The following is a 13,200-nucleotide window of genomic DNA, read 5'->3' as shown; positions in this document are numbered from 1 at the left end:
ATATGCAGCATTTACATGCAAGTTACCTGTTGTAGTGGCTGCCACTGCTGAGCCTGCTGAACTGCTCCTTCTCTTGCAGGCTCGTCCGCGAAGAGCTGCTTAGATGTTTGCGTTGCTCTTTGGTTTTCTGTAGGACCCGTTTGTAGGACAATGTACACAGCCAGCACAGCAGCTTCCCATCCACCTGAAAGGCAAGGTAGGAGTCAGAGGATTTTATCTTGCTTCCTCCCCACATCCCAAGCACAGAGTAGACAAGTAGCCTGATGGCAACTTCAGATCAACCATCCTCAGGATTTACAGACACAAGGTATGCAGTCTCAAACAACACACAAGCAGTGACTCGAGGGGTCCCTGATGTGATTAGAAAGGGTGTTGACTGCATTCACCCACTGTCACTGCGGCCAGCAGAGTCACAGTGATAAAAACTTGGCATAGCTACCATCTGTTCTGAACTGACACTTCCTGGCTTGTTTATATCGCATGTTCCCCATGACATTATAGAGTATGAAATCACATCCTGTGCAGTTTATGTTTTTATAAACACAAAGCTCAACACCTGGACCTCCAAGGCACATGCTTTGGGAAACCCGAACATGAATACTCTATGCCAGTGGTTTTCAACCTTTTTTCATTTATGGACCCCTAAAAAAATTTGAACGGAGGTGCGGATCCCTTTGGAAATCTTAAGACATATTCTGCAGACACCCAGGGGTCCGCAGACCCCACAAGCTGAGAACCACTGTCCTATGATAACAATTACCTTTTGTGGATCCCTTAAGGACTAGACATGGTCTGCCAACACCAACAGGTCCACGGACCACCAGTTGAAAACTATTGCTCTAAAGGGCCTTTGTCCAGATGGTGGGAACTATTTATATAGCATCCAAAACTGTAGGCCAGGGGCTCATGTTAAATCCACAAAGACTTATGCATATGCTTAACTTTGGGACAATTCACAGTATGTACAGTTCCCTTTACCTCTACCATCCATTCTGGAGTGGAGTCCCTTTTCACTTGTGTGAGCATCTACACTCAGTCCAGTTCAGAATAAGACCTGATCAGGGAACTACAGTGCAGAAAATATAAAGTAATCCAATGAACTTAGTATTTAACGTCTCTCATAATACATGTCAATTCTTGAGCTGGCCAGAAAATACTTTATAGCTGACATGTTACTGTTGCTGAAATCCTGTGACTCTGTGCAGAAGATGAACAGTCTATTACTGTGGTTAGCTTTTTCACCTGTCCATCCCCATTTTACATAGAAACTCACCTTCTTTCTATCATCCTTCCTGTCGAATGCACACTGTTGCTTGCACTGTTCACAGGAGAGGGGTGGCCCATACTTCTTCTCTGAGTTCGTACAGCGCTGGCACTTGTTGCCAATAAATGCTGCTATTACGTTGCAGTACTGGCATGGTTTTGGCTTTAAAAAGGAAGACAGATGCTGTACAGGTTAGCAATGCTTTGTAAATACATGGCACACGTGCATTTTTCTATCACTCAAACGCTCTCATCTTCATAGTGACCCAAGAATTGTACATGTATCTAGATAAGCCAGTGATCAGGCATCCAAACTAACTGCAGTATATGCCATTGGCCAGGATACCTGAACTTACACCAACTTCTGCATAAAGTGCCATGGGATCTTTAATGACAAGTGGTCAGGACCTAAGCTTCAAACCTCATCTTAAAGGGAAGAAATGTTTATTCCAGTTTCCTGGTCAAATCTGAACTTAGGTGATCACATTTTGTCTTCCCCAAATCCCCCATTTAGTTTCAACTGGATATGGGATAGGTCACTTGCTGTCCTAAACTCATGTGAAGTATTGCCATTCACCATAAAAAAGTGTCTTATGTTTCACCCAAAAGGACACTGCATTTCAGTAGTGGGTGAGGTAACCGCTATGCAGACAGGCTGTAACACACTTTCGGACGAAAGACAATGGAAATAGCCTTATAATTATGAGGTGGACGGGAGAGTCCCCGGCACTTACCGTTCCATAGAGCTTCACGTTCTGAGCACATTTCTTGCATATTGTGTTGGTTTTGCTATTAAAACAAAAGATTAAGAAAACTCAAGAATGAAGTATAACTGTGCCAGCAAAATCTGGGTACAGATTAAGCCCTCTGCGCTTGAGAGCTAAGTTTCCCCTAACCATACAACTCTCCCGACAGGATATTTGTATTCATGTTCACTAAGTGGCTTTTATATAAAATGTATTTGCTATCCCTGCTTGGGTATTCTTGAAATATAGCATTTTCATAAGGCAGCTCCTTTAATTAAATTAAGGCCTCAGCCTTTAATTTCAACACATATTTGCTCACTTGGGTTCTGGTAACCAACAAAACAAGTTAGCTGGTCACCAGCTAATCTGCTGCGGACATTTATCCAGCATTAAACCACATGACTTAGCACTAGTGATAATCTCAGTATTGGAGAGGGCAAGCACTGGAATAGCAGGGTTGATGCAGATCAGGACTGAGATTCATTGACCTCTATATGCAGGATGGAAAACAGGGAACCACCTTGCACAGTGCCTGCATGAAATATGCTCAACGGCTGCTGGGATCGTTGGTCCCTCCTCTTCATATATTTACAAAAATGAAATTAAAACCAAGCAGAAAACCATATTTACTGCTGCAAATGCAGAAGGACAAGACAGGTATTTACGCTACAGCATAGAGAATAAGGATCATTTCTGCATGCCAAAACACAGAAGGGGAACAGCTTCCACGAGCACCCAGGCACATCACTGAAAGATACAGCCGAGCCCCACCCAGGAAGAAATGCCACACATCATGCTGCAAAATCAAGAGCACAGAATGTGTCTGCCTGACAGAGATTGAGACTATGATTAGAGCCTCATCAAGAGGCACAATACTGGCCCGTACAAGCACTCAAATGACGTATGACAGAGTGCTGGATCACTGAAGGCACAACACAAGGGGCATAACAAGGATTTCAAAGAATGGGCTGCTGTAACCAAATGGCATATGGGTTATGGATACAAAGAATCACCAGTGGAAGGACAGGAATTTAGTGTCGGGAACATTTTACAACAGAAAAACATGAGCGGAAAGGATGGCTCAGGCTTTAGGTAACAGGATATGACCTTTAGGTGGCCAGTTCATAAACGGCATAGGCCTCTAGTTACCCAAAGCTATTACCAACTGATGGTTACTCATTGGCTTATGTGAAATTAGTTTGGTGGCTCTCAGTCTTGTTCCCACATTATAAACCCTGCCCCAGTTGGCACTAACATACCATGTTTACTTTCTCAGCAGAACTCTCAAGGCCACCAAACTGTCTCCTTAATCTTTCTGGGGGGTATCTAAAGATCAGGATTAAGTTACTTTAGTGGGCCAGCGTGTGTGAAGCTTGTACCGGTACTGCTTCTGCTGCACATGTTTCCAGAGCTGTCAATAAATGCTAAATTCACACATAGAAAAAGGGACCTTGTTGAGAGAATCAAGATGCTGAAGTGAGACTATTTTGGATATGTATTAAAGAAGCAGATGCCAACTATTTTTTCCTGTCCAGTTTTAAGCTTCGCAGAAATTTACCTTTCCTGTTGGAATTCGGTCCTACAGTAAGTGCATTTGACAATGGGATGCGCAATTCGACACTCCTGCAGCAAAAAGCAGAGTTAGTGCTTCTACCACACACTTTCCCCGAAGACTCAACAATCTCCTCCGCCCCCAGCAACACAACAGCTTGGACAAAGCAGAGGTATTCTTCACGGCAATGGTCATGGACCAGTCATCCTGCAATCATTCCTCCCAGGCCCCCCCCACTCCTCCTAGGGCCCTCCCCCACGGGGCCCAACCCCCTACTCCTCCCAGCGGCCCCATCCCCCCACTCCTCCTAGGGCCCTCCATTCTCCCAGGACCCCTGCACTCCTTCCCGTGGGCCCCAACCCCCCACTCCCCCAAGGGGCCCCATCCCCCCACTCCTCCCAGGGCCCTCCATTCTCCCAGGACCCCTGCACTCCTTCCCGTGGGCCCCAACCTCCCACTCCTCCCCGGGGCCCCAACCCCCAAGGGGTCCCCTCCCCCCAAGGGGCCCCCTCCCCCCACTCCTCCCCGGGGCCCCCCGCGCCCCGGACCTTGCAGAGCTGCTGCCCCTGGCTCAGCGCCTCGAAGGAGAAGCGCTGGTGGCACTTGGTACAAGCGTAAAGCGCCGCCATCCCGCCGCCCTCCCTGACAGGCGCAGCCTAACCCGGGACGGGCAGTCGGGCAGCCGCGAGGCGGGGCTGCTACATCCGTCGCCGCCATTGGCTCTCACTAACGTCGCTCATCGGGGCGGCGCGCGGGCTGATGCCGTCTCGCGGCTCCCATTGGTTTCCCGGAGTGCCACTCGTGTGCGAGAGGGCGGGGCAGGTCGAGGTCCTTCGGGTTGGGTAGAGCGGGAGTGTTTACGTCACCGGGGAGGTCTGCCATCCGGGGTGTGGATGGCGCGGTGACGTCATCCCATGCGCGTCCCGGGGGCTCCCTCCAGCTTCCGGCAGCTCGCGCGAGGGGCGGAGGCCTCGCAGAGGCGGAAGTGTCCCAGAAGCCCCCGCGTGCGCGATGGTTACCCGGAAGCGAAGTGGGGAAGCTCAGTTAGAATGAGTGAAGGCTGCTTAGCTGGGTCTGCAGGCTTCCGGGGGGGGGCCGGATGTGGGGGGGATGGTAGATGGGGGAAGGGGCCGGATGTGGGGGGAGCAGGAGCGGGAGGGTAGATGGGGAGGAAGAGGGGAGCAGGTGGGGGGCCTTAGGGAGGGGGTAGGTTTGAGGGAGGGTGCACAGGTGGAGGTGGGCAAATGGGGGGGAGGAGGAAGAGGGGAGCAGATGAGGAAGGAGGAGTTGGGGGTAGATGGGGGGACGAGAAGAGGAAGAGGGGAGCAGATGAGGAAGGAGGAGGTGGGGGTAGATGGGGAAGTGGACTTGGGGGTAGATGGGACGAAAAGAGGAAGAGGGGAGCAGATGAGGAAGGAGGAGGTGGGGGGTAGATGGGGAAGTGGACTTGGGGGTAGATGGGGGGACGAGAAGAGGAAGAGGGGAGCAGATGAGGAAGGAGGAGGTGGGGGTAGATGGGGGAAGTGGACTTGGGGGTAGATGGGGGACGAGAAGAGGAAGAGGGGAGCAGATGAGGATGGAGGAGGTGGGGGGAGGTGGACTTGGGGATAAATGTGGGGTAGGAGACACACAGGGTGGGGTTTGAAGTGCTACCATAATTCAGGCAGTACCACTGGAGTCGTGATGGGGAGAGCTGTGTGAGAGACAGTGTGGACGGAGACCTGGGGGCAGAGGAGAGGAGGTTGATGGATGTAGTAGATACAAAAAGGCGGAAGGAAAGTGGGTCTGAGAAAAAGAGAAGGGAGAAAGAGAGGCAGGATTCTGCGTGTGAAAACCCCTGAGTCTTTGGCTTTCTTTGTGATGGGAATTCCAGCAATTGATGGCTGTCTGCCAGTGATTTGAGCATTGGCCTGCTAAACTCAGGGTTGTGAGAATCCTTGAGGGGGCCATTTAGGGATCTGGGGCAAAAAGCTGTCTGAGGATTGGTCCTGCTTTGAACAGGGGGTAGGACTAGATACCTCATGAGGTCCCTTCTAGTCAGGGCCGGCTTTAGGCCTATTCCACCAATTCCCCGGAATCGGGCCCTGCACCAAAGAGGGCCCCACGCCCAGTGAGAATCCCTTCCCTGGCTAGTGGCACCTTTTTAATGTTTACTCACCTGACGGCGCTTCAGGTCTTCAGTGGCACTTCGGCGGTGGGTCCTTCATTGCCACTGAAGACCTGGAGCGAGTGAAGCACGTGCTGCTGAAGGCTTGATGCACCACCCAGTGAGTACAAGCCCCCTGTGTTTTTTTTACGTGTTTTTTTTAATTATTATTTTTTAAAGTCATCCCTGCTGGGGCCCCGTCGAAACTGTTTGAATTGGACCTCGCACTTCCTAAAGCCGGCCCTGCTTCTAGCCCTGATCTATGATTCTAAGAAAGTAGTTGCACATCTGCCAGCCTGAAACATAGACAAAGCAAGCTGCACTTTGCCACTGGTGTGAAGTCTGGGTAAGAAGACTCAGCATTGCAAATTGCAGCTTTCTTTGTGTGCACTAAAAGTTTGGAGAGGTTGTAGCTTTGTCAGTTGCTGGGGAATCAGGACATATTTCTAATATAGTAAGGCCTTAGAAATTCTCATTACTGGAGCAATACAAGGACAAATCATTACAATGCATAAATACTTTTAATTTAATAATAAAAATTAACCAGCAAGAAGCTGCCATTTGATGGACGTAGATCAGGTGTTGTGAATTTAAATTTGGCCCCAAATATATTTTTTTCAGAAGAAAGCTTTTATAAAACTGAAAGAACAGTAGACAAGCTTCTCATTTTAAGACTTCAGAGAAAGCAGTTTTTAAACTAATAGACATTCCCTGTAGTGTTTGAAAGCTAAAATTTTACACCACTTAATAACCTGAAAGTGAAACTGGTTTAATTGATTATCATTGCCCTCCCTGACAGAAATATAAATACCAAAGTGCCATTTAGGTTGGATTTTAAAAATTCTTTCTGAGGATCTAAAGCAGGGGTAGGCAACCTATGGCACGGGTGCCAAAGTCGGCACGTGAGCTGATTTTCAGTGGCACTCACACTGCCTGGGTCCTGGCCACCAGTCCGGGGGCTCTGCATTTTAATTTAATTTTAAATGAAGCTTCTTAAACATTTTAAAAGCCTTATTTACTTTACATACAACAGTATTTTAGTTATATATTATAGACTTATAGAAAGAGACTTTCTAAAAACATTAAAATGTATTACTGGCACGCAAAATCTTAAATTAGAGTGAATCAATGAAGACTTGGCACACCACTTCTGAAAGGTTGCCAACCCCTGATCTAAAGTATGATGAGTAACATCTGTAAAAAAATGACTTATGATCATATTGACAACGCACAATACTTTTGTCTGATTCTTGGGTGCCAAATTTCAAGTTTGCACATAACTGCATAATTTCCTACTGCTCTCCATCCCAGTGAGGGATACCTGCAACTTTTGGAGAACTGAGATTTCACTACACTTTATAAAATACTAGTAAACGTTCTTTAGCACATTTTATGGAAGTAGCGAAAATTAAATTTGAGGGCCTCACTGCAATGCTCTGATCTTGAATCTTCCCTATGAAGGAGTGGGGAGAAACTGTTGTGATTTAGGCTGTATCTACACTGCCGCTTTCAGCGCTAAAACTTTTGTCATTCAGGTAAAGCTACACCGCTCATTCGGGGTGAGTTTTTTTTTTATTGCTGGGAGAGATCTCCCCTGACGATGAAGCGTGTCTACACTGCCCACATCACAGTGCAGCTGCGGCCGCGCAAGTGGGTAGCGTTGACATACTCTGTGGGAAATGGGTGTGCAGATTAGGGAGCTCCTGCTGTATTTAACTATCTCAATGGCTAGTTTAACTACCAGATAAGTAGGCAGTGTGTTGCTTTACAGAGAATGATAGAGCTTGCCTGGAGTCTCTTGACTTTGAAAGGTTACAATCATGGCTAAAACAAGAGACAGAGCAGAGATATCTTAAAAGATTGGCAGAGGAAGCTGAAGATAATGATATTATTCCAACTCCTCACTGATAAACACAGTTACTCCCTGTAGGGAGCAGGGGTTCGTGCAGATGTAAGGGAACATGACTGTCCAGTTTGCTGGAACATGGCACTACCTGCAAAAAAGTAAAGACCAAAACTGCCTTGATGCAAGGAATAAAGGACTTGACTAGAAAAGTTGATGGCAATACAGGATGAGGTCTGCCAAACCTCATGAGTTGGCTAAGGAAATCGGTGTCCTGTTCTTTGCCAAGTTATTTGAGCATCAGCCTGTGTCACAGCTGCTATCATCACTAAGGAAAAATGTTTGATCAGCTGAATGGCAGTGTTCACAGAGGTGCTATGCTGCTGCCGGAAATTCAATAAGAAGCGCTCAGAAGTGCCTGTGCTTCACAGGTCTCCCAGTACAACTCCACAAGTAGAATATTCAGGCTCGTTTATTATCTTGCAGAACCTGGTAGGCTTGTTTCAGATCTCCCCAGGACGGCCAGCTTGCAGCAGTGGATGGCTTGGACGTTGGATGAATGAACTGTTTGGTCCTTATTGGAGCCAAAATTGGTGAGTGGATGGCTCAAATGACATATGAAAAATGGAACTGGATTGGAACCAATATCAATCTGAAAGTGAAAGGCTCTGTAATTCATTTCCCTCAAACGCCCACAAGCCAGCCAGCCTTCCTAAACTGGGGCCAGATTGGAACTGGTGTTGTAATAACCCTGTATTCCATGCCATAGAATCTGTTTTTGGAAGTTTATGACCAACAGCTTGGAGAGTAAATAGTTTGGAGGTTCGGGGAGTACAAGTTGCCAAAGAAAACTTGAGTCAGCTTCCATTCCCTTTCACATTGTAGGGTTTTTCAATAGCCCGTCAGTTGCTTCTGTAAGTTCTATGAACAGATATTTCCAGTTTCTGACTCTCCTTGTGTCCAGTGCTCTGTGAATAATTAACTTGTTTTTTTGCAAGTCATAAAAAATGTGTCCCAGAGATCATCATCCAATGCTGAAATGCAGCCATCTCTGGGCTGAGGCATGGTAGCTGTTAACCACACAGCAAAGCTGCACAAAGATCACTCACCCAGCAAAAGTGCAACTGCTCCTAGGGTGGGGCATGGCATGATGTGCAACAGTTTAGTGCAAGAAGAAAACCCAATCCAGTTGAAATCTAAGGAGACAGAAGGGAGTTAGCTAGTTTGGGTTAGACACATTAGCAAACTCCATCATCCTAATATTCTGACCTCCAGACTGGAATGTGTTTGGTTCAAAAGATGCCATGGCATTTCCCCCAAGAGTATGAGCATTAAAATCCTAGGTCAAGACTTTGAAAATTGAGCAGTGAGGTGCCCAACTTGAGGAACCTTAAAGGGGCCTGGTTTTCAGAAAGTGCTGAGCCACCTGCTTATGATGTGATTCTTTGATCTACACATTCCAATCTGGGGGCTAGTCTCAATTTATTTCTGGATGTTTTCTGGAAGGCTGGTCTTGCTGTTAAGGCATTAAGTTAGGATTTAGGGACTTGAGCAACCCACTTTCCCACCTCATCATGATCATACGGCAACCCCCATGATGGAATGGTTAAGATAATCAAGAGAACCCTCCACGGAGAGTAAAGTGGACATAGCTTCTGCTGTTATTGGCTGAAGGCCTTCAACTGTATTGTGACATGTCTGTTGTGAGGTCATCAAGGTGTATGCAGGGGCTTCAGACTGCATTGATCAAGAGAGGCAGCAGGAGGAACAGCTGCCACTTCCAGCACAGCTGAGTGAGAGGGGACCCGGGGAATGGGGTACCACCAGCCCTGTTGAGGAGAACCTGATGCGCTGATGAGGTTACTTGCCCTGTTGAGGGAAACCTGAATCAAAGAAGGGCTGACCATCAGCTCTGCTGAGGGGAATTTTATGAGAGGTTACCAGCCTATGAAGAGAATCCCTCTCAGGCAGAGTGTAACATCATGGAGAAGAATTCACCGAAGCCTGCTCTGAAACACCCAGCAATTGGTATTGACTTGGGCACCACTAAATCCTGCGTGGGCCTCTTCCGAGATGGCAAGGTGGAAATAATTGTCAGCAACCAGGGCATCCGTACCACACCCAGCTGCGTGGCCTTCACTGAGACAGGGAGGTTGATAGGGGATGAGGCAAAGAACCAGGCAGCCCTTAACTCTCCTAACATCATATTCAGTGCCAAGCGCTTGATTGGCCGAACATCTGAAGACCCTGTTGTGCAGGCAGATGCGGAGTTCTGGCCCTTCCAGATAGTGAAAGCTGAAGGAAAGCCCCAGGTGCAGGTGTCCTACAAGGGAAAGGAGAAGGTTTTCTACCCAGAGGAGATTTCTGCCATGGTGCTGGGTAAATTGAAGGAGATGGCTGAGGACTACCTGGGCCACCCCCTCACCCATGCCATTATTACTGTGCCAGCCCACTTCAATGACTCTCAGCGCCAGGCCACAAAAGACGCTGGTACGATCGCTGGCCTCAATGTGCTGAGGATCCTCAGTGAGACTACAGCTGCTGCCCTGGCCTACAGCCTAGACAATCCTAGCAATGGAGGACACAACGTGCTTATCTTTGACCTGGGTGGAGGAACCTTCAGTGTCTCCGTCCTCACCATTGATGGGGGTATCCTCGAGGTGAAGGCTACCTCTGGGGACACCCATCTGGGAGGGGATGATTTTGACAACTGCCTGGTGAGCTTCTTCATAGACGAATTCCTAAAGAAACATCAGGAGAACATCAGCAAGGACAGGAGGGCTGTGTGGAGGCTCAGGAGGGCTTGCGAGGCAGCCAAATGCACACTGTCCTCCAACATCAAAGCCAGTATCGACTTGTACTGCCTGTACAAAGGGATCGATTTCCATGCAGACATCACCCGGGCCCAGTTCGAGGAGCTGTGTGCTGACCTCTTCCGAGGGACCCTGAAGCCCGTGGAGAGGGCGCTGCAGGATGCAAAGCTGAGCCAGGCCCAGATCCATGATGTTGTCCTGGTGGGCGCCTCCACCCGCATCCCCAAGATCCAGGAACTGCTGCAGGATTTCTTTGGTGGCCGGCAGCTAAACAAAAGCCTCAACCTGGATGAAGCTGTTGCCTATGGGGCAGCAGTTCAAGCTGCCATCCTGATCGGAGAGAGGTCAGAGGTCACTAGGGGCTTGCTTGCCCTGGATGTGGTGTCCATGTCTCTGGGGATTGAGACGGACGCAGGGAAAATGCACACTCTGATCAGACGCAACACTGCCATGCCCGCGGTGGTAACTCGGACCTTCACCACCTTTGATGACCATCAGCCTGACCTGCTCATCCGTGCCTATGAGGGGGAGAGAGCTACTGCCAAGGAGAACCACCTGCTTGGCCGTTTCCTTTTGAAGGGCATTTCTCCCGCCCCCCGTGGCATGGTCTTGGTGGAGGCGACCTTCTATATTAACGCAGATGGCATCCTAACTGTGTTTGCCCTGGACAAAGTTGCCGGCAATGCCAATCCCATCACTGTGGATGCCAACAAGGGGCGACTGAGCAGAGAGGAGATACAGAGGTTAGCGGCAGAGGCTGAGAAATACCGAGCTGAGGATAGGGCACAGAAATGGAAATTGGCCACTAAGAACTACCTTCAGTCCTGCGCTTTCAGTATGAAGCGGACCTCTGAAGATATCCTTAACTACTTCACCTTGCAGGCCAAGAAGAAGGTGATGGAGAAATGTCAGCTGGCCTTCTCTTGGCTGAGTCCAACTGGATGGCTGAAGAGGAGGAGATCAGGCCCTATGAAAATGGTCTCGGGGAACTCCCTCCCAGGACTTAAACGCCTCAGTAACAGCACCGCGGGCATCAACAGAACAAAACCAAACAAGTTTGTGGTCACCACTTGCAGCTTGACTTTCCAGTTTACCCAAACTACCACTGTGATCTACCCATAGGAAGTCCTAGCAGGGACCAGGGATGCTAGGCTTGCTGGTTGCTGTTGATTTACCTGGATTTACCATCTTATATAGCCAATTCATAAATGGGAACTTTCCATGAATAACAGCCATCGGCCTCAATAAATTCTGCCTCTCATACATGTCTGTACAGGTGCATTTACTAATTACTGGGCAAATAGCACGCTCCATGAAGTGTATGCCACAGCTGTATTCGGGCTGCAATGTTTAAAGAAACCTAAGAGAGTTAGGTGCCAAATCCCATTGAACTTCACTGGGAGTTGGGCACTTAATTTCCTTAAACTCCTTCCAAAATACTAGCCTTGGCATCACAGTCTGCCAGTTGTAGAGGGACTTTTGAACAGGTTTGTGTGTTTAATGTAGAACCTATAGAAAATGTCTCCTTTCCAAGGATAACCTAGAAATGTCCGAATTTTAGGGAGAGATTCTAGTCTGTTATGCTAGGGTAAATCTGAAGTGACTCCATTGAACCTAGCAGAGTAAGGAGCAGATTCTGATCTCAGTTACACTGGAGTAAATCTGAAGTGACTCCATTGAACCTAGCAGAGTAAGGAGCAGATTCTGATCTCAGTTACACTGGGGTAAATCTGGAGTAAACTCCAGTTAAGTCAAAATAGTCACAATGAAGATTGTGATCTGCTGTCCAGATGTAAATCTCTATTGGCTCTGGAGATACGTATCTTTTCAGATATATCCCCTCTTACTTGTCTCCTCTGTAATCTAAACAGCCTGTGTCATTTATAAACTGATTGAGTCTGTCCGTGTCTCTAAAACAATTCCTTAGCTACTTGCCTTTGGATCTCTTCAGTTTCTTCTATAATATGCCAAAATTACTAGATCCCAAGAAAATATTTGCTAATAAAAAAAATCCACAAAACTTGTCAACTCACCCGTGTGCTCTGTGACAAATATAAAACTCATACGTTCAAAGAAGGGTCAAGATCCTCTAAAAGCCAAAATTGTTTTTTAGTGACTGCAGTCCAGGGAATAAGAGATCTGGAAATCTGGGTTCCCAACATACTTTGCAAATTCAGCCTGCACTCTGCATTATTCCTGCAGAGCTTTCATTGCTCTCTGTAGAACATGACTTCAAGCTATCTTCTTGCTGGGAGTGAGGGAAGAGCTCATCTCCGAATCATCACAGCAAATGGTAAAATAACCTAAAGCAGTCTAAGAGCGAGTGAAACAAGACAAGGAAATGCTGTGCTGCCCTCTGCTGAGTGGAATCCTAACACCTAAAGAAGATCCATCTCTCAAATGGTGAAGGCCTGTTCTTTAAAGGAGGAGGATGGGCTGAGGAATGACCCTGGTGTCGTCAGCTCTAAATGACAGCCCTCTACTGCTTGAGCTACATGACCGTTCTTATAGCTGGTAAAAATAGAAGGTCATATAGGCCTTATCAGTGCCCAAGTTGTACTATACCCATGCAGTTAAAATGATATAATCCCTGCTCACCTCCAGTGTGGATGCAGTTATACCAGCTTAAAGATGTCATACTAATAAGAGTTTATTCCTGTTCGGGAAGAGGAATACTGTTCTGGTAGAAGTACACTTATGCCTGCTTCTACACTAGAGGTTGTACTGATAGAACGATCAGTTAAAAAACATACCTCTAACCAGCTAAATACAAAAATTGTTTAGACCAGGCCTTAGTCTCTCTCTGGGGCCATTTGATCTGGTGTCCAGGAGGACAC

General features: G+C 47.6%; 2 protein-coding genes across 6 annotated transcripts in view; one reads left to right on the top strand and one right to left on the bottom strand.

Moving 5' to 3' along the window:
- Window positions 1-4,248, bottom strand: part of LOC115637739 (protein FAM76A) — a 62,106-nt gene extending 57,858 nt beyond the window's left edge. For 2 of the 5 annotated variants that reach the window (XM_030539298.1, XM_030539299.1), the window contains exons 1-5: window positions 4,110-4,244; window positions 3,568-3,632; window positions 1,998-2,052; window positions 1,274-1,426; window positions 27-184 (exon numbers count right to left, since the gene is read on the bottom strand). In XM_030539298.1, coding sequence (XP_030395158.1) covers window positions 27-184; window positions 1,274-1,426; window positions 1,998-2,052; window positions 3,568-3,632; window positions 4,110-4,190 — 512 coding nt within the window. In that variant the 5' untranslated portion in view covers window positions 4,191-4,244. Of the gene's footprint in view, window positions 1-26; window positions 185-1,273; window positions 1,427-1,997; window positions 2,053-3,567; window positions 3,633-4,109 lie in introns of all 5 variants that reach the window. The other 3 variants (XM_030539302.1, XM_030539303.1, XM_030539300.1) reach the window with 3 other exon arrangements.
- A 2,591-nt stretch (window positions 4,249-6,839) lies between these two features.
- LOC115637740 (heat shock 70 kDa protein 1A-like) lies at window positions 6,840-11,469 on the top strand. The gene is given in 2 exon segments (XM_030539304.1): window positions 6,840-11,291; window positions 11,294-11,469. Coding segments are annotated over 2 exon segments (1,836 nt in total). The 5' UTR covers window positions 6,840-9,532; the 3' UTR covers window positions 11,371-11,469.
- Window positions 11,470-13,200: the final 1,731 nt, after the last annotated feature.

This window comes from Gopherus evgoodei, chromosome 20 (assembly GCF_007399415.2).
Source record: "Gopherus evgoodei ecotype Sinaloan lineage chromosome 20, rGopEvg1_v1.p, whole genome shotgun sequence".
NCBI lineage: Eukaryota > Metazoa > Chordata > Testudines > Testudinidae > Gopherus > Gopherus evgoodei.
Note: the sequence above shows the minus strand (reverse complement) of the source record. Positions and strands in the feature narration are given on the sequence as shown.